General features: G+C 46.9%; 2 protein-coding genes across 2 annotated transcripts; both read left to right on the top strand.

Annotated features, from left to right (window-relative positions):
- Nucleotides 1-3254: 3254 nt before the first annotated feature.
- Nucleotides 3255-11658, top strand: LOC149320658 (uncharacterized). Its single transcript, XM_089506069.1, has 2 exons — nt 3255-3361; nt 10515-11658. Exons 1-2 carry the CDS (start codon nt 3262-3264, stop codon nt 11444-11446), a joined length of 1032 nt encoding a protein of 343 aa, XP_089362195.1. The 5' UTR covers nt 3255-3261; the 3' UTR covers nt 11447-11658.
- A 2562-nt stretch (nt 11659-14220) lies between these two features.
- LOC149320657 (uncharacterized) lies at nt 14221-26382 on the top strand. Its single transcript, XM_089504412.1, has 4 exons — nt 14221-14615; nt 15211-16029; nt 22286-22412; nt 24846-26382. The coding sequence occupies exons 2-4, from the start codon at nt 15298-15300 to the stop codon at nt 26012-26014; spliced, it is 2028 nt and encodes a 675-aa protein (XP_089360538.1). The 5' UTR covers nt 14221-14615; nt 15211-15297; the 3' UTR covers nt 26015-26382.
- The last annotated feature ends 1552 nt before the right edge of the window (nt 26383-27934 follow it).

Below are 27934 nucleotides of genomic sequence, written 5' to 3'. Positions count from 1 at the left end.
ATAAATAAACATGATACACTTTTCTTAGAGGTCTTTAAACAGAGACTGGATGGCCATAGGTAAATGGGGATGTTTTTGATTGAGAGTTCCTGCATGACAGAAGAACGGGGTTGGACTGGATGATCTTTCGGATCCCTTCCAATCCTATTATTTTATGATTTTGTGATTCTAGAATATGTTGAGTTTAGTTATTTTATAAAACATAGATTGAATAAGTTACTCTTGGCTATATCAAGACTATTAAGATGGCTAGTGTCTTGTTTAGAAAATAAATAAATAAATAATAAAGTAAACTTGCATTACAAATATAGCAATTAAATTAGACAAAAGGGTTTCAAAGGAAAGAAACCGTTGTCTGCACCTGCACATCAAGGACAAAGTTATAGGGAGAAATAAATCAACAGATAAGGGAGTTTTATTCTCACTAATTGACAAGAATACTTTTTTTCATAAAAGGGTGACTTAAAGTTCACACCAAAATCTGACTGACCATGCGTAATAAGGGGTTATGAATATTAGAACACACCTATGAATCTATAATGACTAATTTAAATGATCATGAGATGTATGATATGGGTGGTGATGTTACATACATGCAAAGGAGGTCTTAAGACTAATCACATGTCTTTATCTGGCCAATGAAAAATATGATGATAATAATGATGATATAAAGAACTGTATAAATAAGGTGCAAAATCTGTGTAAACCCGTGCTATCTCTCTCTTTGCTCAATTTTGCTGATAGATTGATTGCACCCTATTCTGCAGAATTGATTATATTTTTAATAAATATGGCTTATTGTGCTTTCACCTGATTATTTGTTTGGTTGTTTTATTAAATCCTTCTTGTCTTTAGCTCAACAAATTGGAAAGTGGATTTTTATATCTCACAGAGAGTGTTCCAAAACTCCAGTGAATCATTTTGAAGGGTATGTATAACTTTGTTTAAAACAATATAGATATTTTTGTATCACAGTTGAATGAGAACTGAGAGCCAAAGAAAGTTACCAAAATGGAACCTGTCCTTCATTATCAGAAAGCCAGCAGGTCACATATGCAAAAGGATATTCACTAGACATCCCTCTCCTTATCTGGCTCCACACTGTAAGGAAGTGCTAGCTTTGTCTAAAAGATTACAGACTGGCCCTGCTGGGTCTGCACAAAAGAGTGGGATGGTCACTGATAAGAAACTCCTGCTGCCCTATATCTGTGCCCATGAGAGAACATCTTTGTCCCTCATTCTGAGGCACCCAGGCAGGCACATATACTTTTCTGCTTTTCTGCAAATAACATTGTGAATCCTTTTCAAGGAACAATTATCTCTGATGTCGGTTTCTGTGCCTCCAAGCTGTCACCATCTTGAGAGTGTGAGGTGACAACAGTTTGATGAGTGTTGTCCTATCTTTTTATATATTATATCATAAGTGTATTTATATTTCATTTCAGCCCCTGAGGAAGACTTAGCGTGGCCAAAACACATTGGGCTTTTTAAACACTAATAAACAGTTGACCATCTTTTAACACGTGGAGCTTGTCTCCTCTTTGTTTGCTGCTTGACTATGTGCTTTCATTCCCTTACCTATATCAGATTCTAAAGTCTAATCTCTTTATTCTATTTCTTCTAGCTTCTCGTGTGTGTGCGTGTGTGTGCGTATGCGTGCATCTCTCCACATACGCTGGGGTTGAAGGAACAGGACTCCTGTGAACATGGAAAAACTGCAAATAACAGTAACAATGTTTTTACCTGAGAGAACATATTTGTAGGAATCTCTAGGTTCTCCAGTGCAACTCTGTGGTCAACATCTGCCAGACATTGACCATAGAATTGCACTGGAAGAGCTACATACCGTATGCCTAGACTCTCTAGGTCTTTCAGTGCGACTTTTGGTTAAAGTTGACCAAAGAGTTCCATTGGGGGACCTAGATATTCCTAGAGAGAACATATTAATAAAATCCACTAATACTCCACAAAAGTCAAAGCCACAAATGTGAAGGGATGAGTGTGTGTGTGTGTGTGTGTGTGTATAATATATATACACACATTTTATACAGTCTTCCCTCCGTTTTCATAGTCTTCAGACTGACGTCCCTCGCTTATGCGCGAAGGATGAACAGAGGAGGAAAGAATGGGGTGCGTCCCCACGACACATGCCAGCACACCTGTGCACCCACGCATATAAACCAATGGGGCTTGAATATAAGCGAAACTATGGAACAGATCCTGCACGAAAAAGGAGGGGCAACTGTATATTTATTTGTATGTTGAATCCAAATATTAACCATGTCTCTCAGATATGGGATGGAGTTTCTTGGGAAAGAGTGTGGAAAGCTGGCTGGCTAGGTGATATTGGGAACAGGAGGCGTTCAATGCTACAACACTATAGGTTTTACTTTCACTTTCCTTCATTTTCTTCCCTGTTTCTTTCAAGCACTCCTTACAAAATGGAGGAAGAGCCTTTGATAGAGGCCACTGATAGTATAGAGGTGCAACGCCAGCATTTCAGGTGTTTCTGCTATAGGGAGGCCGAAGCGCCCAATGGCAATTGTACCCAACTCTGGAAGCTTTGTCACCAGTGGCTGCAACCAGAGAAGCACACCAAAGAGCAGATTGTGGAGTTGGTGATCCTGGAGCAATTCCTGACCATCCTGCCCTCAGAGATGCAAAGCTGGGTCAGGGGATTTAGGCCAGGGATGTGTGGTCAAGCAGTGGCCCTGGCAGAGGAGTTCCTCCTTCGGGAGCAGGAGGTTAATCTGCAGGAAGAGCAGGTGAGTGTTACTGAATCAAATAAAAGTTGAGAGCCACCAAAGTTTTTAGTCAAAAATTGCATGGCATTGGACTGGGGCATAAAGGTTTACACTTGAGTGGACATGCATTCATTTGAGCAGTGCTTTGCATGCCTAAAAGATGTTGGGACTGGAGCACTGATGCTTACGCTTGAGTGGACATGCATTAATTTGAGCAGTGCTTTGTATGCTTGAAAGGTGTTGGGCAGAGGCCCAGTCCCAAACCTGTGTGCCTGGAACTGAGTAATGCTTTGCATGTATGGTGACAAAATCTCCCAAGTTGATAAGAATGGATTTGTTCACACTCATTTTACTTCGGCCACATACTTTGCTATTAACTCTACCCACTGCTACACACAGTACCTGAGATCAATCCTTAACTGGAATGTGGCCTGTGGGGTGAAAAAAGTTTGTCCTCACCTGCTTCACCGGATTCCTCGTTTGTTCTTTCCAGGTGCAAGCATCACCATTTGTGGAGATGGAAGGGAATGTCTCCAGAGCTGTTCAGACTTTGTGTGGGGCTGGACAACTTTGCAGGGAGGTCAAACAGGAAGATGAAGATGAGGCCAACCTCGCAGGTGAGAAGTCCTTTTGTCCAAGCTGTTTGATGGTCTGCTTTCTTTTAAAGAACACCTTCAATAAACCAAAGTTTGGGGGAAATGCCAGTTTTGGACTACAAGTCCCAAAATGCTGGGGACCAAAGGTGTTGGATTTCAGTTATTTATTTATAATTTATTTATAATGAGATATTTTAGAGATAAGATCCAAGTGTAAACACAAAATTAATTTATGTTTTGACTGACCTCCAAATAATCTAAGACCTCCTGCCCACCCAATTAAGCCCTCTTCACTTCATTTCATCCTATAACTATTGTCATTGGTATATTAATTGATTTTAATTAATATATTTGGATTGTAAAACTGTATTTTAGATGTGTAGGGGGGTAGGGATGGTGGGTTGGGGGGGAATGAGGGAATGTTTTACATAATTGTATTGAATTCTGTTGTTATCTGCCTTGATCCTCACGGAAAGGCAGGTTATAAATAAATTATTATTATTATATTTATTATATTTATTGTATACAACTTACGGTATATACATATCTTGAAGGTAATTTTATACACAATATTTTTAATGATTTGGATCATAAAACAAAGTTTGTGTACACAAAACTGTCAGAAAGCAAAGGTGTCACTTAAGGTTTTCCTTAAGAGTTATTTTGGGGCTGAACATTGACACATAGGCCTGTTACAGGCGGGTTAGAGACCGCCCTCAAGCGGCCTTTCTCCCACCGCCGCCATTCGCTGCGGAGGGAAGCCCCAGCGGCCAGACCGTGAGGCTTCCCAGCGCAGCGAAAAAGGAGCGCCGAAATGGCGCTCGTTTTCAAAACGCGAAAGTGGCGCCGTGAGGAGCGAAGCACGCCCTCGCGGCGTCACTTCTGCTGCGACACGTCTGGACGCTATGCGTCCAAGACGTCAAAATGGCGGCGCCCATGTGGATGGGCGCCGCCATTTACGACGCACTCCGCGCGTGTTGGGGCCGGGGCCGGTTAGGAAGGGGCGACTCTTCCTAACCCTACCACGCCCCTTCCTAACCCTAGCATGCACGGAGCGCGTCGTAAGTGGCGGTTTGTAACCCGCCACAGACTGCCAAAATAAAGCTGCTTCGGGTCTCTTTGGAGGTATGCTCTTTAAATGATGCATGGGTCCTAAGAGTCTGGAGGTCGCACCAAAGCCACACTCCATTCCTAAGCACTGGAGGGCAGCTTTGGTGCAGCTTCCGGATTCTTCGGATGCATGCATCATTTAAAAAGCATGCCTCCAAAGAGACCTGAAGCAGCTTTATTTTGGCAGTCTGTAACAGGCCATAGTAAAGGTGCTTTATTTGTGGTAAATGATGCCCCAGGTGATAGAGGAAAAGTCACCTCCTCAGTTTGTTTCCAACTTTCCTATCTTTTTTGCAGCCTCAAATTGTCAAGCGATTGAAAAGTATCATTACAAGGTCTCTAATACAAACAATTAGAGATAGCTGTTAAAGTTTGGCTATCTTGATGACAAGGACTTCAACAAAAAAGTTTTATACAGTTGTATCTTTTTAAAATGTATTTTATTCTAGCTATCCATTTTAAATTTGTAATAATTTAATTAATTTTTAATGCACCTCTTTTCTATGTTTTAATTGTATTGTTCTTTTAATATTGTGAAGCTGCTCTGAGCCCCAGTTCTGGCAAAAGAGTGGGATACAAATAAATATAATGATGATGATGATGATGATGATGATGATGATGATGATGACCCATCTGCCTTGTGGCAGAGGCCTAATTCATACAGGAATGTTCCTGTTGGGGTACTGACAGGCCACATGTGTTTTTATGAAATTCTGGTCTAATCTGCAGTGCAGAAATAATGCAGTTTGGCAGTGATTTAACTGTTATGGCATTCTGGGATTTGTGAGATATTTAGCCTTTTCTGTCACAGAACTCTGATGCAACAATAAACTACAAATCCCAGGATTCCATACCATTGAGCCATAGCAGTTAAAGCGGGGTCAAACTGCATTATTTCTGCACTGCAGATTAGACCTCTGTTCCATCCCACTCCCTGTTTTCCAGCTGATCAGCATTCTGTACCTGAGCATTCTTAATCCTCGTTGGGTTGATCTTGGATTTTTCTTGAACCGCACACTTGATGTGCCACCCTGCCTCCACCCCAATATTTTCTGTATAGAAAGTTTACATCTTCTTTGCAGATGGCTATATCTGGAACAGGATCTGTTTCCATTTTGCTATACAATGAGCCCTCCCCATTTGCTGGAGTTAGGGACACAAGAATTTGAGAAAACACACAAAAACCCCCCACTATTTTTTAAACCACCTCTGTAGTAGTCTCTAGGGTCAGCACCTGCCAGAAGTTGACTGTAGAATCACACTGAAGGGCCTACAAATGGCTAGAATAGAATTGTTTTCTCTAGTTTCCTCTAGTAATCTCTAGGTCCTCCAGAGCAGCTCTAGCAGAGTTGCTCTCAAGAACCTAGAAATTCCTAGAGAAAATATATTAATCAGATTTGTAAATAATCAAATTTACAAAAGTCAAAGCTGCAAATGTGTAGGGCCGACTCAGATGAATATCCGAGAAGGAGTTTGCTATTAATACATAGGATTGCAGTTAATATAATTCCTCCTTTATCTCTTCACTTCACAGCACCACCGGGCTAACTGCGGCCAGGAGGACACTTGCCACCTGCCAGCACCACTGGGCTCGTCAGGAGGACCCTCGCCGCCTGCCCAGCACCACCGGGCCTTTTCCAGCGGCTTGGAGGACTCTGGCTGCTTGAAAGCGGCGCTTTTAAGGAGGGGGGGGGGAGCCTGGTGGCAGCGGGCTCTTTAAAACACCGGCTTGCCGGCCTCCCCTCCAGGAGCGTCGCCCTGCCCAGCACCACCGGGCTAACTGCGGCCAGGAGGACACTTGCCACCTGCCAGCACCACTGGGCTCGTCAGGAGGACCCTCGCCGCCTGCCCAGCACCACCGGGCCTTTTCCAGCGGCTTGGAGGACTCTGGCTGCTTGAAAGCGGCGCTTTTAAGGAGGGGGGGGGAGCCTGGTGGCAGCGGGCTCTTTAAAACACCGGCTTGCCGGCCTCCCCTCCAGGAGCGTCGCCCTGCCCAGCACCACCGGGCTAACTGCGGCCAGGAGGACACTTGCCACCTGCCAGCACCACTGGGCTCGTCAGGAGGACCCTCGCCGCCTGCCCAGCACCACCGGGCCTTTTCCAGCGGCTTGGAGGACTCTGGCTGCTTGAAAGCGGCGCTTTTAAGGAGGGGGGGGGAGCCTGGTGGCAGCGGGCTCTTTAAAACACCGGCTTGCCGGCCTCCCCTCCAGGAGCGTCGCCCTGCCCAGCACCACCGGGCTAACTGCGGCCAGGAGGACACTTGCCACCTGCCAGCACCACTGGGCTCGTCAGGAGGACCCTCGCCGCCTGCCCAGCACCACCGGGCCTTTTCCAGCGGCTTGGAGGACTCTGGCTGCTTGAAAGCGGCGCTTTTAAGGAGGGGGGGGGAGCCTGGTGGCAGCGGGCTCTTTAAAACACCGGCTTGCCGGCCTCCCCTCCAGGAGCGTCGCCCTGCCCAGCACCACCGGGCTAACTGCGGCCAGGAGGACACTTGCCACCTGCCAGCACCACTGGGCTCGTCAGGAGGACCCTCGCCGCCTGCCCAGCACCACCGGGCCTTTTCCAGCGGCTTGGAGGACTCTGGCTGCTTGAAAGCGGCGCTTTTAAGGAGGGGGGGGGAGCCTGGTGGCAGCGGGCTCTTTAAAACACCGGCTTGCCGGCCTCCCCTCCAGGAGCGTCGCCCTGCCCAGCACCACCGGGCTAACTGCGGCCAGGAGGACACTTGCCACCTGCCAGCTGCGGTGCTTTCGGTGGGGGTAGGGCCGGTGTGAGCGGCCCCATAAAGCCATAGAGGGGTGGGGGGAGGATAGAGATGCGGGGGATGCCTGGGCCGGGGATAACATCTTGGTGGGCGGAGCCCCTATAGAGGTTGTGTGGGGCAGGGGGAGGTATGGCGGTGGGAGAAGGGACTTCCGTTCCAGGGGAAGGCGGGATAGATGCATCTTATCTATCTCGCCTTCCTGTCCCCCTCCCAACCTGAAGGACCTGAGGGTCTCTCCAACCGTGCCACAAACCCTGTCGCTGCTCCTGTGCAATGCCAGGTCCATTAACAACAAGACCCACATCATCCAGGACCTCCTGGAGGACTCTAAGTGCGACCTGGCTTGCATTACCGAGACCTGGCTGGGGCCTGAAGGGGATGCTGTGTGGGCTCAGGCCCTGCCTGCCGGGTACTCGGTGAAGGACCAGCGCAGGTTAGGTGGGCGGGGGGGGGGAGTCGCCTTGGTACATAGGAACACCGTGTCCCTCACCAGGAACCACCTCCGACAGACCACCTATATCGAGTGTATTTACCTGACCCTAAAGGCTAGGGACAGTCTAGGGATTCTGTTAGTGTATCGGCCACCCCGTGCATTAGCGGACTCCCTTAACGAGCTGACACAGCTGGTTGCTGAGCTGATGTTGGAGACGCCCAGGCTTCTTGTCCTGGGTGACTACAACATCTCCCTCACGGCCAGCTTTGTTCCATCTGGTGCGGCTCGGGGATTCATGGAGACCATGGCGGCCATGGGCCTGTCCCAGCTGATACAGGGTCCTACGCATTGTGCGGGTAATACTCTCGATTTGGTCTTCTGTTCGGAGGCGGAAAATCCGTGGGTGGAAATAGTTAATATTTCCCCCTTGTCATGGACGGATCATTTCCTGGTAGAGGTGAAAATCAAGGCCTCTACCCAGATCCCCCCCGGGGGTGGTGGACCTATTCGGATGGTCCACCCTCGAAGGCTGATGGAACCTGGGAGATTCCAAGAAGCCTTAGAGGGGCTCACGGTTGGAAATGATGGCGACTCTGTTGATGCCCTTACCGGTATCTGGAATACCGGTCTTTCGGGGGCTATACACAGAATCGCTCCCAAGCGCCCTCTCAGGCCCGCTTCCAAACGTAAGCCCTGGTATACGGAAGATCTCCGGGCCAGGAAGCGGGTTCTGCGACGGCTAGAGTACCGTTGGCGGAAACACCCCTGCTTCGACGACAAGACTCTCCTAGACCGACTATTAAAGGACTACGGAGAGGCAATACGAGCAACAAAGAATTCGTTCTATGGTGCTCGTATTGCGTCCGCGGAGTCGCGTCCGGCAGAGTTGTTCAGGGTGGTCAGGGAGCTAACTCAGCTCCCTCCCACCCTGAACCAGATCCTTGAACCTTCTAAGGCCTGCTGTGACTTGTTTAACGACTTTTTCGTGGATAAAACTTCTCGTATAAGCGAAGGTCTGAACGCCGACGTTTTGGCAGAACCTAGGGTAGAAGTGTCCAGAGCCTCTGTGGACTATCTTATACTGGATCAGTTTGAGTTGGTGAGTACCGAGGATGTGGACAAGATCCTCGGAAGTGTTCGGAAGACGACCTGCTCCCTCGATCCCTGTCCCTCATGGTTGGCGGCCCAGGGGGGACCGGCGGTAACGTCTTTGCTACGCCGGATAATTAATACATCTCTCAGGGATGGGCAATTTCCATCGGATCTTAAATTGGCCATAGTAAGACCGATCCTAAAAAAGCCCTCCCTCGACCCCCTGGTTCATAATAATTATCGGCCTGTTTCGCTGCTACCATTTTTGGGAAAGGTGATCGAGAGGGCGGTTGCGATCCAGCTTCAGGCGATCTTGGATGAAACGGATTATCTGGACCCATTTCAAACTGGCTTCCGGGCGGGTCACGGGGTTGAGACGGCCATGGTCGCCTTGGTCGATGATCTCCGTCTGAGCATTGACGGGGGAAGCGTGTCCCTGTTGGTGCTCTTGGACATCTCAGCGGCTTTCGATACCATAGACCATGGTATCCTTCTGGGGCGCCTGGCTGAGGTGGGAATCGGGGGCACTGCGCTCCAGTGGTTCCGCTCCTACCTCTCTGGGAGGTCCCAGATGGTGCAGCTGGGAGACGTGTGCTCCAGCGAGCGGGCCCTTAAAACCGGGGTCCCTCAAGGAGCCATTCTGTCTCCCATGCTATTTAACATTTACATGAAACCGCTGGGAGAGATCATCCGGAGACATGGGGCGCGGGGTTATCAGTATGCTGATGACACCCAAATTATTTTCTCTATATCTCCGACTGATGCAGTGACCAGGGATGGCGTCTCTCCTCTCGTGGCCTGTCTAGAGTCAGTAATGGGCTGGATGAGGGAAAACCGACTCAAACTTAATCCAGAGAAAACGGAGGTACTGGTGATAGGTTCCCCTGGTCCAGGAATGGTGGTGGTTCCACCTGTCCTGAACGGGGTCACGCTCCCCGTGAAGGACTCCGTGCGCAGTCTGGGGGTGCTTCTTGACTCGTCCCTTCACCTGACTGCTCAGGTGAATGCGACGGTCAGGAGTACCTGTTATCAGCTTCGGCTGATTCGCCAGCTGCGCCCATACCTGGCCCAGAGGGACCTTGAAACCATCGTACATGCTCTGGTAACTTCGAGATTGGATTTCTGCAATGTACTCTACATGGGGCAACCCTTATACCAAACTCGGAAGCTGCAAATGGTGCAGAACATGGCAGCGCGGCTGGTCACTGGTGTCCCCAGGACCAGCCATATAACACCTGTGCTTAAAGATCTCCATTGGCTGCCCATCCGCTTCCGAGCTCAATATAAGGCGTTGGTTATTACCTATAAAGCCCTAAATGGCTTGGGCCCAGGTTTTCTGAAGGACCGCCTCTCCCCGTACATTCCGCCTCGCACCCTCAGAACATCTGGGCAGCAACTCCTGAAGGTGCCTGGGGCCAGGTTGGCTGTTACTGCCAGAAGATCCTTTTCCACAGCTGCCCCAGCCCTTTGGAATACGCTGCCCATGGAGCTCCGCTCATCTACCACCCTGGCCCAATTCAGGAAGGGTCTTAAAACCTTCCTATTTAATCAGGCATTCCCCGACTAAATATCCTACGGGCCTCCCTCCTCTCTCGTGGCCGAGAGGTTGGGCTAAGGGGCTTTTTATTGTTTTTAAGGATTGTTATTATGTTTATGGTCTTGGCTGTTTTTAACTTTGTATGATGTTTGCACTTTGCTGCTCTTGTAAGCCGCCCTGATCGTTTGGAAGGGCGGGGTATAAATAAAAATTTTATTTTATTTATTTATTATTATTATAGGAGGGCAAAGACTAGTGAGTGAAAACCAGGGGAAGTCCCCAAACATGCATGGTGTAAAAACGGAGTGTGATGAGCTAGTAGACGAGGATGTTGAGTCTCCAAAGAGGATGAAGGAAACCGTAATGGGATGCTGGAGGAATCAGTTCACTGGCAGTCAGAGAGAAGACTTTGAGGAAATTACAATCCAAGAACAAACTTTCAGAGAAGAGGAAAGGAATCCTTGCTTCAAACCTTTTATTAGCCACCCAAGACCTGCGGACACATTTGGGTTCCCAGATGATGGGGAAAGTTTTGATTATGCAGATTCGAAACCGACTGTGCATCCAAAAATCCACACAGAGAAACCATATCATTGTCTGTCGTGTGGGGAATGCTTTAGCCAGAGCTCACACCTTACAAGCCATCAGCTGTGCCATGTAAGAGAGGAGCCATATTGGGATGGAGACATTGGGCAAAGTGCCCACCTTCTCACACATCAGAGGTTTCATGCAGGAAAGATTATGTGTAAAAAGTCAAGCAGTGTGGAAAGCCTTCAACAGAAGCACACTAGAGTTAGGAACCAGTGCACAACTAGGAACCTCCACCACTGTGCAGAGAGCGGGAAGAGCTCGCAGTGTCAGTCACATCTGATCAGGCATTGGAGAGTCCACACTGGGGAAAAACCGTATCAGTGCTCAGAGGGTGGGAACAGTTTCAGCCAGTGCTATCACTTTCACGATCATTGGAAACTCCACACAGGTGAGAATCCGAACCAATGCCTGATCTGCAAGAAGAGTTTCAGCTATATGTCACAGTTCAGGATACACCAGAGGTCTCACACAGGAGAAAAACCATATCACTGCCCATGTTGTGCTCAATGTTTCTGTCAGAGAACACACCTCCTTTGGCATCAGAAGAAGACTCATGGGAATGGAGAGAAGTGTCCATACTGAGAGAAGAGGACAGGCATGGCCCTTCTTGAAGAAATGTTATTCCAAGAGAGGCAGAAGCTCTCCTTATAGAACAGAAAGGGGGGCTATCTGGCCATACCTATTTTTGTTATGTGACATTCTGTATTACAGTTGTCTCTCAGGGTGCATCTTCACTGTAGAAATAATGCAATTTGATACCACTTTAACTGCCATGGCTGCATCCTATAGAATCTGGGGCTTTGTAGCCTGGTGAGGCACCAAAGACAAGGCTAAAGACTTTGTAATACTACAAATGCTAGGATTCCATAGGATGGAATGATAGCACTTAAAATGGTAACAAACTGCATTATTTCTACCATGTAGATGCATCTTCAGTGGGCAGAGGCATCCAATGCAATGGGCTAGCTTCAGGGTCTGCTCCTTTAAGCACAATATGGATGATTGCTTGCCACAGAGAAGCTGTTCTCAGTCGTGTCTCTTTTTTTGTTACTTCTACGTGCCTTGTAACTTTCACAAAGCAGGATGTCTCGAACTTTGTCCTGGCAGCTATCAAAGAGTAGGTTGCCTAAAGAAGAAATTAATAATGTTAGAGGAACCCATAAGACACACAGAAAGAAAATGTATCCTAGATAGTTTTTTTGATTTCTTAAGTCAAACTCCACTTCTTGTTTTGTATGTTTTTTGGGGGAGGGAAGTATCTGCGAAGCAATTTTGACTGTTGCGTTTTGGGAAAAGAAAATGGATCGAGCAATGTTATTTAGCTAAATTAGGCAACATGACCATGGCCTTTTCTTTTCTTTGCAAAGATTTAAATAAATATGATATTTAAATAAAGCATATAAACACAAATGCATACACATATCTCTTTCTATCTCTGTACATGTGCATACAGACACATTTGAAGAAATTGTAACGGCACCCTTTCTTCTAGAATAAGGATGAAGAACCTTTGGCTCTTCTGGCATTTTGGACTACATTGCCCATAATGGTTAACTATTGATGATCCTGAAGATGATAGTCAGTACATCTTATTGTTATTTACTGTTAAGTCATTTTTGGGTTATGGTGACCCTGTGAATGAGAGCCCTCCAACAAACTGTTCTCAACTGTCCTGCTTCAGATCTTATCAACTCAGAGCAGCCATGGCTCCTTGAATCAATCCACCTGTAGTGTTTCCCTTTTTCTACCACCACCTACTTTGTCGAGCATTATCGTCTTTTCCAGTTAGTCACTGTTTTATTATATGTCCAAATTATAATAGCTTTTGGAGTTCTAGTGATAACTCAGACTTGATATACTCTTGAACCTATTTGTTTGTGTTTTGGGCTGGCCTTGTTATCCAAAGAAAGCACATCCAGTGTCCCATTTCAAATGAGTTGATACATATTTCCTGTCAGTTTTTGTCAGTCTCAGGCTTTCACATCCATATGTAGAAACTGGTTATATATCTAGAGAGCCACATGTTCTTCACACCTCTCCCAGGAAGGTTGTATAGTGTGAATTTCTCCCCTACTGCCTGTTTTTATTCTTATGACAAATGCAGGCTGTTAAACTGAGCTGCAATCCCAGCCTTAACCAGTATACTCTTGGACTCAATCTCAAATCCCACCACATTCAATCCAAAACTCTTAAATCTAGGATAGGAATTTGTTGGTCCTCCAGATGCTATCAGATTGCAACGCCTATAGCAGATGGATCATCCAGCTGAGCCAAATGTTTGGGGAGATTGTGGTACTTAGTGCTCCTCCAGTGTTTATCCAAGTCGTGACATTGATGTACAACTGCTCTTCTGCAGTTTCCTGGAAAGAAAGAAATAGAGAGGAGGTTTTGCCAGTTCCTTCGTGGTGCAGTAGTTTGAGCATTGGACTATGATTCTAGAGACCAGTGTCTGAATTCCTGCTTGGCCTTGGAAACCCACTGGGTGACCTTAGGCAAGTCACACTCTCTCAGCCTCAGAGGATGCCAATGGCAAACACCCACTGAAGAAACTTGCCAAGAAGAAAACTGCATTGTGTGCCTTAGGGTTGCGATAAATCAGAAACAACTTGAAATGGGACAAAAACAACTATCCACTGAAATCTAGCTTACACTGCCTGGGTTTTGTTGGTGGTCTCCCATCCAAGTACTAACCAGAGCTGACCCCACTCAGGGTGACCAGATGCCTTCACTGCAAAGGAGGACAAGCCACTGCAAAAATGTAGAACATGCAAGAAAAATGTATGACTTGTCCACATAAAAGCTGAAAACACTCATATAAATGTAAATTCATGCTGCTTAGTCATGCTCAAAGTGGAGGACTTTTGGGGATTCCTCCTGGACACAAGGTGGAAATGGAGGACATGTCCTGGAAAAGGATGACTTCTCTGGTCACCCTGATCCCACATAGCTTTCAGCATCTGGTGCCTTTTTGCAGTGGTTCTCAATCTTTGGTCCTCCAGATGTTTTTGTGGACTTCATTTCCCAGAATTCCTGACTGTCGGCCAAGCTGGATGAAGCTTCTGGGAGCTGAAGTCCAAAAACATTTGGAAGATCAAAGTTTAGCAATGAATGCTTTATAGAGTATCTGGGCAAGAAGGTACTTTATTTAAAAAACCAAATTCCTTGCAGTCCAAGAGAAAGCCAAGAAAAAGATTTCCTACAAGCTTTTTAAAGCAAGCATGAGAGAGATGAGGCAAGAAACTCCTAGACAGGCTCCATAATATCTTTATTTATTTGCAAGGAGGACCAGGATGTGGACTATGAGGAATCCCCTTCCTGGCTTGGCTCCTCCTCCCAAAAAGTGTTGTGGTTTTTTTTGGAAAGGAAAAAAAAAGCATGCATGATTTCCCCCCCTTGATGGAGGAAAAGAAAAAGAAAGCTCTGCAAGCCTAGGTTCTCTGCTTTAGATGGAAGAGGCTGCAAGGATCAGGGTGAGTGGGAGGCAATGGGAGAGGAGGAAAGGTGGATCTGATGGAGGGATGCTGCATCTGTTCATTTTGGGGCGAGGAAAGAAGCAGAACGGGCAACCACAAGCAGAAAAGTGGCTAGTAAGGCAGAGAAACTCCTCATCTGGATCAAAGGCAATAAAACCTTCCCAAAAGGCTCCCAAGTAATTGGAGAAGAACTTGGAAACCATCTAGAACTACAAGACTCATCACGATTCCTCACTTGTAGCTAGAGATGATGGGAGCTGCAGTCCACAAACATCCAGGTAGGGACAACTGTTTCAAGATCCTAAGCAAGAGAGAGCATTTAGTGCAGTGATGCCCAAACTTTGGTCCTCCCAGGTGTTTTGGACTCCAATTCCCAGGAGCCGGGGGAGCTGGGATTTTCAGCAGTGTGGCAAAATGAAATTAAATGCCAAAAGTATGGACAGTGACATTACAAAAATATGATATCTGGCTGTCAGTTTCTTCATGGATTTCCACACCACGTAGGGTCGGCCTTTCTTCTGATGCTCGGCCTTCCCTATCCACTTATTCTTTATCCATAGATTCAAGCATCCACGTCTTGAAAATATTTTAAAAATATATGCATTCCAAAAAGCAAACCTTGATTTAGCTGTTTTATATAAAGGACACCATTTGACTTCGCCATTGTATTTAATGGGATTTGAGCATTCATGGATTTTAGTATTGATGGCGGGCGGGTCCTAAAACCAAACCCCAGCAGATACCCAGGACCCACTGTATTTAGCCTTTCACGGTTTCTGATCTATGTCCAGTTCCATTCTAGCTCTGCCTTTTTGCTTTTATAATTCTTAATTAAAATGTGAATGCCATGAAATATTCTTCTTTTTCTCTCAGTTCTCCAGGCAGACGGTTCTGTGCAGCTGCAGTAGTATCTAGAATTTTCCACCGTGTGAGGCTGTTGTTGAGAGACATTGTCCAAGGATGGAAATGGAGGCGCGAGACCCTACAAGTCATATTCCAGAGCAAGTATCAGAAGAAATGAGAGGAAGCCATCAGGTCCTCAGTGTTGGGACTGTGGAAGAAATCCTGCCAAGGAGACCTGAAGAGGTTAAACAGGAACCAGATGAAGGCTCGCTTCAGCAATGGGAAGCCCAATGGCAGGACTTCCTGAAGACTGTGGAAGGCCCTCGCTCAACCTGGGGGACCCCCAAGTCGATGGAAGAGCCATGGGATGATGCACAAGCTTTCTTAGCCTCCTTTGAGCAAGTGGCTGAAGCCTGCCGGTGGCCCAAGCAAGAGTGGGTGGCCCAACTTCTGCCAGCTTTGAGTGGAGAGGCCAAGCAGGCATTTGTCAGCCTGGAGGTCAAAGGCAGGGAAGATTATGAGAAAGTGAAGGCAGCCATCTTGCACGGGGACGCCATGAGGCGGGAGGAGCAGCGGCAACATTTCCGGTGTTTTCGTTACCGGGAGGCCGAGGGGCCAAGAGGGGCTTATGGCCGGCTTCAGGAACTTTGTTGCCGGTGGCTGAAAGTTGAAAGACATTCTAAGGAGCAGATCCTGGAACTCTTGATCCTGGAGCAGTTCCTGGCCATCCTGCCACCAGAAATAGAGACCTGGGTCAAAGGATGTGGGCCAGAAACTTGCTCCCAGGCTGTGGCTTTGGCCGAGGACTTCCTTCTGAAGCAGCGAGAGGCCATGAGGCGGGCAAACCAGGTAAGGATATGTGAAATCAAAGGCTTTAACTCCTAGAATCCATAGTTTTTTGGGCTATGAGTTGGAAAAGTTTATTCCTGACATTTTGCCAGCAGCTGTGGCTTGCCTCTTCAGAAAATGCTGGCATGGAACAGAGTGGGGTGCATACACACACACACACACACACACACACACACACACACACACTGTGTGACCCTTGGTTGAGAGGAAGTGATTTACACATTAATCTGTGTGTTGTTCTGTTCTTGAATGGCAAAATGGATAAAATGCTATTTGAAATTCTGGATCATGCCAACAACAATCAGGTCAGAATGCACAGGGAAGCCATTGAAATCCATAAATACCTGGACAACTTCAACAGGAAAGAAGAAATCCTTAAAGTAAACAAAGTCTGGCTACCAGTCCTAGAAAAACACCAAAAATCAAGACCCAGCCCATGCAAATGAAAACGACCCAGGGTCAGGGGGGTTTCCCAGTAGACAATAAATCATTAGTTAAATAAATATTCTGAGACCTTACCACTGAACAACAGACCAACATAGAGATTAATATATAAATCACTTCCTCTCAATCAAGGGTCACACAGTATATATATAATGCTCCCACCATTAATCTCCTCGCCCCTCCTACTAATAAACTCTCTGTGTTTCCTCCTGTTTCTTTGGAAGAACTCTCTTCGCTGCTGAACTCATCAAAACCCACCACCTGCTCTCTTGACCCACTTCCATCTCGTCTTCTAATCTCTATAGCCCCCTGTTGGTTACCTTCCCTCCTCTATATCTTTAATCTCTCTCTCTCCTCGGGTTCCTTCTCCTCAGTCTTCAAACATGCCTTAGATTCCCCTATCCTGAAAAAACCCTCTCTCGACCACTCTTCCTTGGCTAGCTATCGTCCAATCTCTCTTCTTCCTTTTCTCTCTAAGGTGTTGGAACGAGTTGTCTATTCACGCTGTCTTGAGTTTCTTGAAACCAACTCCATTCTGGATCCCTTCCCGTCTGGTTTTCGCCCACGGCACTCCACAGAGACGGCCCTTACTAAGATCTCGAACGATCTTTTGCGGGCCAAGGCGAATGGCCTTTATTCTATCCTTGTCCTACTCGATCTGTCTGCGGCCTTCGACACCGTGGACCACTGTCTCCTAATAGATGCACTCTCTGACCTTGGTTTCTTGGGCCTTGTTCTCGATTGGTTCACATCTTACTTGTCAGATCGATCTTTTTCAGTGGTCTCGGGTGGTCAGACCTCGTCTTCTGTCCCCTTATCTGTTGGAGTTCCTCAGGGCTCTGTTTTGGGTCCCCTTCTGTTCTCTTTATACACACTCTCCCTTGGCAAACTTATAAGTTCTTTTGGTTTCTCCTACCATCTCTACGCCGATGATACCCAACTGTACCTTTCCACCCCTAATCTTTCGCCAGAGTTAGAGCAGCAAGTGTCATCCTGTTTAACAGCTGTCTCCCACTGGATGCACCATCGGCGTCTGAAGCTCAATATGTCCAAGACCGAGCTTCTTGTCTTCCCTCCTAAGCCCACCCTTCACTATTCCTTTTCTATTTCCGTCAATAACATCTCGATCCAGCCGGTCCAGGAAGCCCGTAGTCTTGGTTTCATCTTTGACTCCTCTTTGTCATTTATCCCTCAGATCCAGACTACAGCCAAAGTCTGCAGATTTTTTCTCTATAATATCGCCAAAATCCGTCCATATCTCTCAGCTTCTACCGCAAAGACACTGGTCCATGCCCTAGTGGTCTCATGACTAGACTCCTCTTGGCAGGGCTTCCCCTCTCTCATCTCCACCCATTCATTTCTGTTCAGCATTCAGCTGCACGCATTATTTCACTCGCTCGCCGTTATGATCATGTCTCCCCTCTGTTGTCCTCCCTTCACTGGCTCCCTTTTCCTTTCCGCATCAGGTACAAACTTTTGCTACTCACCTTCAAAGCCCTGCATGGGCTGGCCCCTCTTTATTTAACCGATCTTCTCTCTCCCTACATCCCTACTCGCACTCTCCGCTCTGGTAGCCAAAGTCTCCTCTCCCAACCCAGGATCTTCTCTGCCCCTTCCCGGATCCATCCCTTCTCTCTTGCTGCCCCTCATTCCTGGAACCTTCTTCCTCTGCTTGCACAGCTCATCACTTCCCTAACCAGTTTTAAGGCTGAGCTGAAAACCATATTGTTTATGGAAGCGTTCTCAGGGAATTTGTGATTGTCATCTGGCTGTCTGATAACATTTGATGTGATGTGATTTGTTTTATATTTGATGTTTTTAATTTGTTTTTCTTTTCTATATGGTAATTTTATCTATTCCTCTTTTAATTGTTATTATCTTAGAATGTACGCCATGGGCAGGCTTTTATATACTCTTTAATTTTACCGACTTTGTACAGCGCTGTGTATAATTACAGCGCTTTAGAAATAAAGTTTAATAATAATAATAATAATAATAATAATAATATATACCCTACTCACTCCCATGCCAGCATTTTCTAAAGATGCCAGCCACAAATGCTGGCGAAACATCAGGAATAAACTCTTGCAGAACACAGCCACATAGCCTGAAAACAGATGAGGATAATTGACTGCCTTGATCCTGTGTGGCTCTGTGACAGTATGGGTGGAGATTGGGACCTGTTCATAAGGTAGGGTTGCCTGACCAAAAACTGGAAAGGGCTCTTGTGCCTTTCATTGTTATATAGAACGGGGTGGGGTGGGTTGCTTGCCATGCCACTAGGTAACAAGCAACACCTGCTGAAACTGCATCTTCTATACAGCCATGACAAGTACAGGGTTGCCAGAGTGAACAGTTTTCACTCTGGCAACCTATCAGAAGGGACAATTGAGGTCGCATCTAATGCACTTTGACACCAATTTAATTGCCATGGCTCAGTGCAATGGAATTCTGGCATTTGTAGTTTTGTGTGATACCATATGTACTCCTCTATGTCTAAAAATGTATTTCCAAAAATTGACCACAAATCCCAGGTCAACTTATTTATGGGTCACTATGGAAATGTGATAGTAGCTCTTTCAGATTTCCCCATGCAGTGGGGAGAGAAGTTTATTTCTCTCTGAAACCAAGCAGAAAGAGTCCTGGGTGATTTATTGATATTGCTGTTCAGTTAAGAGTTCTCTCCTGCCCACACGTCTGGCTGAAACGCTGAAGCAAAAAGCCTCAATGAGTGTCTCTCTTGCCATATGCACACATACACACGCTGAAGGAGCCTCCAAGTTTTACCCCCGACCTATCCACGGGTCATGGCAAAATCCATAATTTTGGCCCCAAAACCTGACCTCAACTTATACATGAGGTCGACTTATAGTTGAGTATATACAGTATTTAGCCTCCTCTGTCAGAGAGCTCTGGTGCCACAGCAAACTGCAAATCCCAGGATTCCATAGGATGGAGCCATGGCAGTTCAAGTGGTGTCAAACTGCATTAATTCTGCAGTTAGGCAGCAGCCACAGACTGCAGTTAGTCAGGCAAAGTAGCAGCTTTATTTATTTATTTAAAGCATTCCTATATCCCCTCCCAGCCCATTAGGGTCCCTGAGGTGAAGCACAACAGGTAAAAATGTTTTTTAATCTGAGAGAACACCCCTCTAGGAATCTCTAGGTTCTCCAGCACAACTCTATGGTCACCATCTTCCAGAAGCTGATCATAGAATCATTGTGGAGGACCTAAAAATGCATATAGAAGTGTTTTCTCTAGTAATCTCTAGCTCCTCCAGCACAACTCGATGGTCAACATCTAGCAAAATTTCTCTAGAGGATCTAGAGATCCCTAGAGAGAACATATTAATCAAATATCCAAATGATCAAATCTGCAAAAGTCAAACTGCAAATGTGGAGGGCTAATTGTACAATGTTCAAATCACAACATCACACTGGCTCAAATAACTTGGCCTGATCCTAATTGGCTGCCAAGATCAGACAAGATCAGGTGTATTCAGGGTGTAAGGCTGTAGGTTTTGGGATCCTATGGTAGATTAAGTCCTGTTATATTATATGAGCATAGTTTAGACGTGATGTGTTGGAATATGCAAGAGAGCCTGTACTTGCCTTGTTTGAAGGAGTCTTTATATAGCATTACCAGCATGTCCCTTTTCCCTTAGTTTGCTTCTTGGTTTTTAAAAAAGTCTCTTTTGTACCTGAAACTGTCTTGGAAGGAGGCAAACATGGCAAAATTGTCTCTAAATCTCCCCATGGGTGGGGTTGGCATACTGAGTTTTTAATTTTTAAAAAGGTTGGGGGCACAGTGAGGGAGAGGGTGACCGTCTGAGATCCTGCAGAGAGCCAAATAACTCTTCAACAGTTGCCCATTCAGTGGTTTTGTGTGGAATTGCAATTTGGGGGATATGGGGTCTAGTCCTCACTGGGCCTTGCAACTCACTGAGTTGCTGTGGGCCAGTCATTGTCTCCCTCAGCCTCATAAATATATTTTGAGAAGAGCTTGGAAAGGAGGAGAACTGTATATGTCACTTGGATCTTATTACAGTCGAACCTCCCCATACGCGGATTTGCCATACGCGGATTTGAGCATCCGTGGATGGCAAATGGGGAAATTGTCCCCAATGGCGGCACGCGTGCACGCGCGCCACCATTGGGGACAATTTCCTTCTCCTCCCTCCCCTCCTCCCTTCCCTCCCTGCCCCCCTCCTTTCCCTTCCCTTACTTACCTTAAGTCGCTCGGAGCAGCTTGGCCTCCGCTGCCGCCGCTGTAGTAAAGCTGGGTGGCGGCGGCGGCAGCGGAGGCCAAGCCTCGGCTTCCTTGCCGCCGCTGTGCAAGGGCGCGATGGCGGTGCTGGAGGCCTCTTGGCCCCCAACAGCACCGCCACCGGGCCTTTGCCACAGCGGCGGCGAGGGAGGAGGGCTGCTGCGCCGGAGGCCTTTAAGGCCTCCCGTGCCGGCATCCGGCCTCCTCCAGGCCGCCGCCGCTGCGGAAGGGGCGGGTGTCGGTGCTGGAGGCCAAGAGGCCCCAGAACCGATACCTGGCCCTTCCGTGGCCGCGGAGGCCTGGAGGAGGCCGGGTGTGGGTGCTGGAGGCCTCGCAGGCCTCTGCTGCTGCTGCCCTCCGCGCCTCCTCTTCCTCACCTCCGCGCCCAAAAAAAGGCGCGGAGGTGGGGAAAAGGAGGCGCGGAGGGCAGCAGCGCCGGAGGCCTCGAAGGCCTCCAGCGCCAGCATCAGGCCTCCTCCAGGCCTCCGCGGAAGGGGCGGGTGTCGGTGCTGGGGCCTCTTGGCCTCCAGCACCGACACCTGCCCCTTCCGTGGCGCTGAGGAGGCCGGGTGTCGGTGCCGGAGGCCTTGAAGGCCTCTGGCGCTGCTGCCCTCCGCGCCTCCTCTTCCCCATCTCCGCGCCCAAAAAAAGGCACGGAGGTGGAGAAGAGGAGGCGTGGAGGGCAGCAGCGCCGGAGGCCTTGAAGGCCTCCAGCGCCAGCACCCGGCTTCCGCCGCCACGGAAGGGCCGGATACTGGTGCTGGAGGCCAAGAGGCCCCAGCACCGACACCCGCCCCTTCCGCGGAGGCCTGGAGGAGGCCGGGTGTGGGTGCTGGAGGCCTCGCAGGCCTCCGGCGCTGCTGCCCTCCGCGCCTCCTTTTCCCCACCTCCGCGCCTTTTTTTGGGCGCGGAGGTGAGGAAGAGGAGGCGCGGAGGGCAGCAGCAGCAGAGGCCTGCGAGGCCTCCAGCACCCACACCCGGCCTCCTCCAGGCCTCCGCGGCCACGGAAGGGCCAGGTATCGGTGCTGGGGCCTCTTGGCCTCCAGCACCGACACCCGCCCCTTCCGCAGCGGCGGCGGCCTGGAGGAGGCCGGATGCCGGCACGGGAGGCCTTAAAGGCCTCCGGCGCAGCAGCCCTCCTCCCTCACCGCCACTGTGGCAAAGGCCCGGTGGCAGTGCTGTTGGGGGCCAAGAGGCCTCCAGCACCGCCATCGCGGCCTTGCACGGCAGTGGCAAGGAAGCCGAGGGTTGGCCTCTGCTGCCGCCGCCGCCACCCAGCTTCCCTGCAGCAGCGGCGGCAGAGGCCAAGCCGCTCCGCCGAGGGAGTTCAGGTAAGTAAGGGGAAGGGAAGGGAGGTAGGGAGGGAAGGGAGGAGGGAAGCCAGGGAGGGGTGGGTGAAGGGACCATTGGGACAAATATGCTTTGAGCATACGTGGATTTTGTTATTTGCGGGGGGGTCCGGAACGGATCCCCCGCGTATAACAAGGATCCACTGTAATAGAATTGGTGGGATATAAACTTAGCTAACAAGTGATAAATGTTTCAGGTGACGTTAGAGGGAGAGAAGACGCTGAGTTCGTCTGACATAGGCCAAGCCCTGCCGGACATTGATCAGAAGCAGCTCTGCACAGAGACTAAACAAGAAGACGACGAAAGTGATGTTGGCCTCTTCGGTAAGAAGAACTGGCTTTCTGTGTCCTTGAATTCTGGGCAAGTTCTTCCTGGGGTGCATCTACATTACAGTTTGACACCATTTTAACTGCCATGGCTCCATCATACAGAATTCTGGGATTTATAGTTTGGTGTGGCACCAGCACCCTTTGCCAGAGAAGGTGGAAAACCTTGTAAAACTACAAATCCCCAGAGTCCATAGGATGGCGCATCAGCACACAAAGTGGTGTCAAATGGCAATATTTCTACAGTGTAGATGCTCTCCCAGACTACCCTCAGCACTGTAGCTGCTTCTGCCCCTCAGCACCCCCTTCTCTTAGAAATGTTGGAAAACCTTTTTATGACTAAGCCCAGAGGTGGGATACATGGGACACCCAGCTCTCATAATGCTTTACCAGTGACCATGCTGGCTTACTACAGTTGGAAGGAGTTGAAATCTGTAGTATCTAGAAGGCCAATGTTTCCCCATCCTTCAGATACGATAAGGCATGGCATGGGTGTACCTCTGGCCTGGAAATCCTCATCATTATTGGTCAGCCTACACCTGGATTATTGTGTCCAATTCTGGTCACCAAAATTCAAGAAAGATATTGGCAAGTGAAGGTGACCAAGATGGTAAAAAGTCTAGAAAGCCAGTTGTATGAGGAACAAGATAGGAAGTGGCATACCTTCTCTGAGCAAATATTGGCAAGAAAATCCCATGATAGGTTTTGCCTTAGAGTTGCCATAAGTTGGAAATGGCTTGAAGGCACACAACACACAAACACACACACACACATTAAGCTTGGAGAAGAGAAGACTGAGGCTTCCCCTGGAGTATTCTGGCCCTGAATCTCACCCTCCTCCAAATTCTCCCTTTACCTGCTTTCTTTTGCTGTGGGTTTTCGGCTTTCACAGCAAACAAAGGGCATCTGCTATATAGTTCCTGTTCGTTGCCCAGTACCACTGCTAAGATCTGAATGAGAGGCCCAGCTATGCTGTTAATGCTGGATCCCTCTTCAGACCTCAGAGCGATTTGCAACCACAGCTATGGCACTGAACTGCTCACAGGGACTGCATGAGAAGGCAGCTGACACCGTTGCTGCAGAAAGAGCTGAAAACTGGCAGGAAAAAGTGAGTTATTTAAATGCAGGTTGAGGAAGGAAGCCCTGAATTGGGTGCAGATGTTTTGAAGACAGTCCAGACCTGATTCTGGGTTTAGGCCTGCATCATATAAACTGGAAGCAGCGAGCCTTGGAGGGGTGGAATTTGGGTAATTTGTCCATGAGAGATGACTTGATAGCCATTTTTAAATATCAAAAAAGATGCTATGTACAAGATGAAAGCAGCTTGTTTTCTGCTGCTCCAGAGACTAGAACATGAACCAAGAGATTCAAACTACAAGTAAACAGATTCCATCTAAATACTTGGAAGAATTTTTTTGAGGGTAAGAATTATTTCATTGTGGGAATAGAGCAGGGAGGACTCTGCTTCTTTGAATAAAATTTGGATAGTTATCTCATGAGTGCCTTGGCTGTGATTTCCTTCATAGTACGCGTTGGACTTGGATGGCTCTTCCTCTCCTTTCCAGCGCTATGATTCTGTGATCTCTTTTGGTTGATATAACTAAGGCTACAGAATAGTTCTAGAAAATGTTCAGGTTGTAAGAATATAAAAAGAGTCCTGTTGGATCAGACCAAAGGCCTACTTAGCCCAGAATTCTGTTCATACTGTGGCCAACACGTTGCCTATGGGAGGCCCATTAATAGCCAATGAGTGCAGCAAAACCTTCCCACTTTAGTTTTGAGAAGCCAACTGCTTCTGGCCAAAATGACTAAACCAAGGCTGCATCTGCACTGCAGAAGTAATGCAGTTTTATTAGCGACACAAAAAGAAACATGGATCTCAATGTCGGCTTCTTTATGTGTTGCTAATGGAACAACTCTTTGTCTACCAGAATTGCATGGCCAAGGAAGAAGAATGGTCTCTACTTACATGGATATCCCTCTGTACCATCTTAACTGAGAAAAACTATAACAACATTTTGATAAAATGTAGGCCTATAACACCAAAGTCATTTAAAAAAAATATCTTTCTTCTGTTTGATTTTTAATTCCTTTTTGCTTTAATGAATGATCCAGTGGAGCTTTGAAAGATTGAATCATATTTTGTGCATTCTGTGCGTTTTGGTTGGCCAATAATGTATCACTATTTTGTAGAATGTTATTGTACTTAGAAGAACATTGTGGGGTTTAATTTCTCTTGGGGCTCTTATTCAAGAGTCAGAAAACATCTCAGACTGGAAAATTTCACTTGGCCTTCATTTGGGAGGAAGTTCCAAAGCTTGGCAGCAGCGCCTAATAAAACTCTGCCTCTTGTTCCAACCAAACCTTCCTAGGAAGGTGGTGGCACTGAAAGAAAGGCTCTTAATTTGTTTTCTGTTTCATTTCCAACAGGTGATGAGTGGAGAAGTGAGAATGAGGGGCAACTGGGCGAGGATTTGTCAGAAAGAACAGAGTATGAAGAGCTGAAGGATAAAGTTTGGAGCCAAGATGGGTCTGTGAACCAAGAGGGAAACCACACGGAGGAGCAGAAAGCCCCATCTTTCCCTTTTCAGGTTGGCAACTTCCACGAAATTTCAGTCCAACAAGAAAATGGGAAAGAAAAAAATGAGGTTGCTTTACCCAGTATTCATTGGAGAATCCATCCCGAGGAAGAACCAAGCAAAAGTTTAATGTTCACAAAGAGCCTCAGCCAGAGTGGAAACCTTGCAGAATGTGAACCGCTCCACGAGGGGACCAGCTCACACATATATCTGGAGTGTGGAAAGAACTTTACTCCTAGTACAGCTCTTAAACCATATCAAAGTATTTGTGCAGATGACGGGCAGTATGCATGTTCAGATCTGAGCAAAGCGAAGCATCCAAAAATCCAAAGAGGGGAGAAGCTTTATAAATGTTTGGAGTGTGGGAAGTGCTTTGGCCGGAGTGCACACCTTACTTCACACCAGATCATTCACACAGGAGAGAAGCCATACCAGTGCTTAGAGTGTGGGAAAAGCTTTGTCCAGAGTGCTCACCTCACGTCGCATCAAATAATCCACACTGGGGAGAAGCCATACCAATGTTCTGAGTGTGGAAAGAGCTTCAACAAGAGTACTAACTTCCTTAGACATCAAAAGATTCATAAGGGGGAGAAACCTCACCGATGCTCAGATTGTAGCAAGAGCTTCTCTGACAAGCCAAGCCTTATTCAACATCAAAGAGTTCACACAGGGGAGAAGCCATATACATGTATGGAATGTGGAAAGAGCTTCAGTCACAGAGGAAGTCTTAGCGCACATCAAAGAATGCACACAGGGGAGAGGCCATATACATGCTCTGAATGTAGCAAGAGCTTCCGCGATCAATCCAGCCTTATCAGACATAAGAGGATCCACACTGGGGAGAAACCGTACACATGCTCCGAGTGCGGAAAGAGCTTCAGCCAGAGCACCAATCTGACTTTACATCAGAGAATCCATGCTGAGGGGAAACTTTCACATGAACCTCAGCATGTGCTTAATGCTGGGATGGCTGTGTTAGTCTTTTCAGCAAATCCAACAAAAAGTTTAATGGCATCTTAAAAACAGATATATATCTTATGCTGTAAGATACCTTAGACTTCAGCTCCCTTTCTCACATGCTTACACTTTGGTCAACAGATTTCATTTCAAGGACTCTACATTTCTATGCTTACAATAGTTAAAAAAAAGAATCAAAACAGTTGCTTCATTTCCTCCAGACCTTTCTGTCTACTTTCTGTCCTTGTATGTCTGTGGCTTTGAGTGTGTGTTTTTAGCGAGATGATTTGAATAATTTAATTGTAATTTTATTATTGTATGTCAGTGGTATGTGTAAAAAAATAATAAAATTATATAAAGATGTGTGACATGTGAGATAGTGACTGAGCTGAAGCATATTTTGAAATATGCATGAGTATATTCACAGAGGAGAAGCAAGTGGATGCTACAACAAAATGTTGCAAGCATACTCCATTTCTTTCCCCCACCAACAGTTAGTATTCTGTGCCTACTGAGTATGTTCAGTCCTCATTGGGCTGTTTTTGTTGTCATGGAGAGAGATTTCCTTGTATTTATTTTTTCTTTTCAGAGGGCATGATTATATGATTACTTCTCCAATCATAATAGTTGTGCTGGATCAAACCGAAGGTCTCACTAGTCTAGCATTGTATTCTCACAAAGTCCTACCTTTTGCCACCAGCAAGGCCTCTTTGACACTGTACAACTATAGCACTCTGATAGCATTGAATCTCCCATTGTACCATCTCATGGAATCCTAAGACTGGTAGTTTTGTGAGGAAATTTAAAATTCTTTGGGAGAGAATGCTAGTGCCTCAACAAAGTAAAAAAGGATCTAAGAGTTCTAGTAAACCACAAGTTGAACATGAGTCAGCAGTGTGATGCTGCAGCTAAAAAGGCCAATGGAATTCTAGGCTGCATCAATAGAAGTATAGTGTCTAGAGATCAAGGGAAGTAATAGTGCCACTCTGTTCTGCTTTGGTCAGGCTCCACCTGGAATACTGTGTCCAGTTCTGGGCACCACAATTCAAAAAGGACATTGAGAAACTGGAACATGTCCAAAGGAGGGCGAATAAAATGGTGAAGGGTATGGAAACCATATCCAATGAGGAACGCCTTAGGGAGCTGGGGATGTTTAGCCTGGAGAAGAGAAGGTTAAGAGGTGATATGATAACCTTGTTTAACTATTTGAAGGGATGTCATATTGAGCAAGCTTGTTTTCTGTTCCTCCAAGGAACAGAACCCAGAACAATGGATGCAAGCTACAGGCAAAGAGATTCTACTTCAACATTAGGAGGAACCTCCTGACAGTTAGCTGTTCAACAATAGAACCCACTCCCTTGGAGTATATTGGAGTCTCTTTCTTTGGAGGTCTTTAAACAGAGGCTGGATGACCATCTGTCAAGGGTGCTGTGACTATGAGTTCCTGCATGGCAGGGTGTTGGACTGGAAGGCTCTTGTCGTCTCTTCCAACTCTATGATTCTATGAAATTCGAAATCCCAGAATTCCATATGATGTACCCATGGCAATTAAAGTGAAATCAGAGGGCTATAATTGTGCAGTGTGGAAAGGGTATATGCATCCAATTGGACCCTCCTCATGTTTCCAAGCAGCTGATAATAGAGCGTTATACTGTCTTTGTTACTTGGAGTGTGGTCATTTGTAACCTTTGTTGTTGTGTGTCTTTGAGCCATTTCCAATTTATGGTGACCCTAAGAAAATCATGGGATTTCCTCGGACTCAGAATTTGTGGCTTGTCCAAGGTCACCCAGTGGGTTTCAAAGGCTGAGCAGGGATTTGATCCCTGGTCTCCAGAGTAGTAATCTAACACTAAAACCTTGTCCTCCATGGCTTGCTAAAATTAGCATCCAGCTTGTTCGGGGCAATTACCTTTCACATTGTAAACCACTTGGGGAGTGCTTAAATGCACTGACAAGCAGTATAGATATGCACTTGGTATTGCT

The sequence above is a fragment of the Sceloporus occidentalis genome, unplaced genomic scaffold (genome assembly GCF_023333645.1).
Source record: "Sceloporus occidentalis isolate IW3139 unplaced genomic scaffold, rSceOcc1.0.p SCAF_1, whole genome shotgun sequence".
Lineage (NCBI taxonomy): Eukaryota > Metazoa > Chordata > Lepidosauria > Squamata > Phrynosomatidae > Sceloporus > Sceloporus occidentalis.
This window is presented reverse-complemented; position numbering and strand designations above follow the sequence as displayed.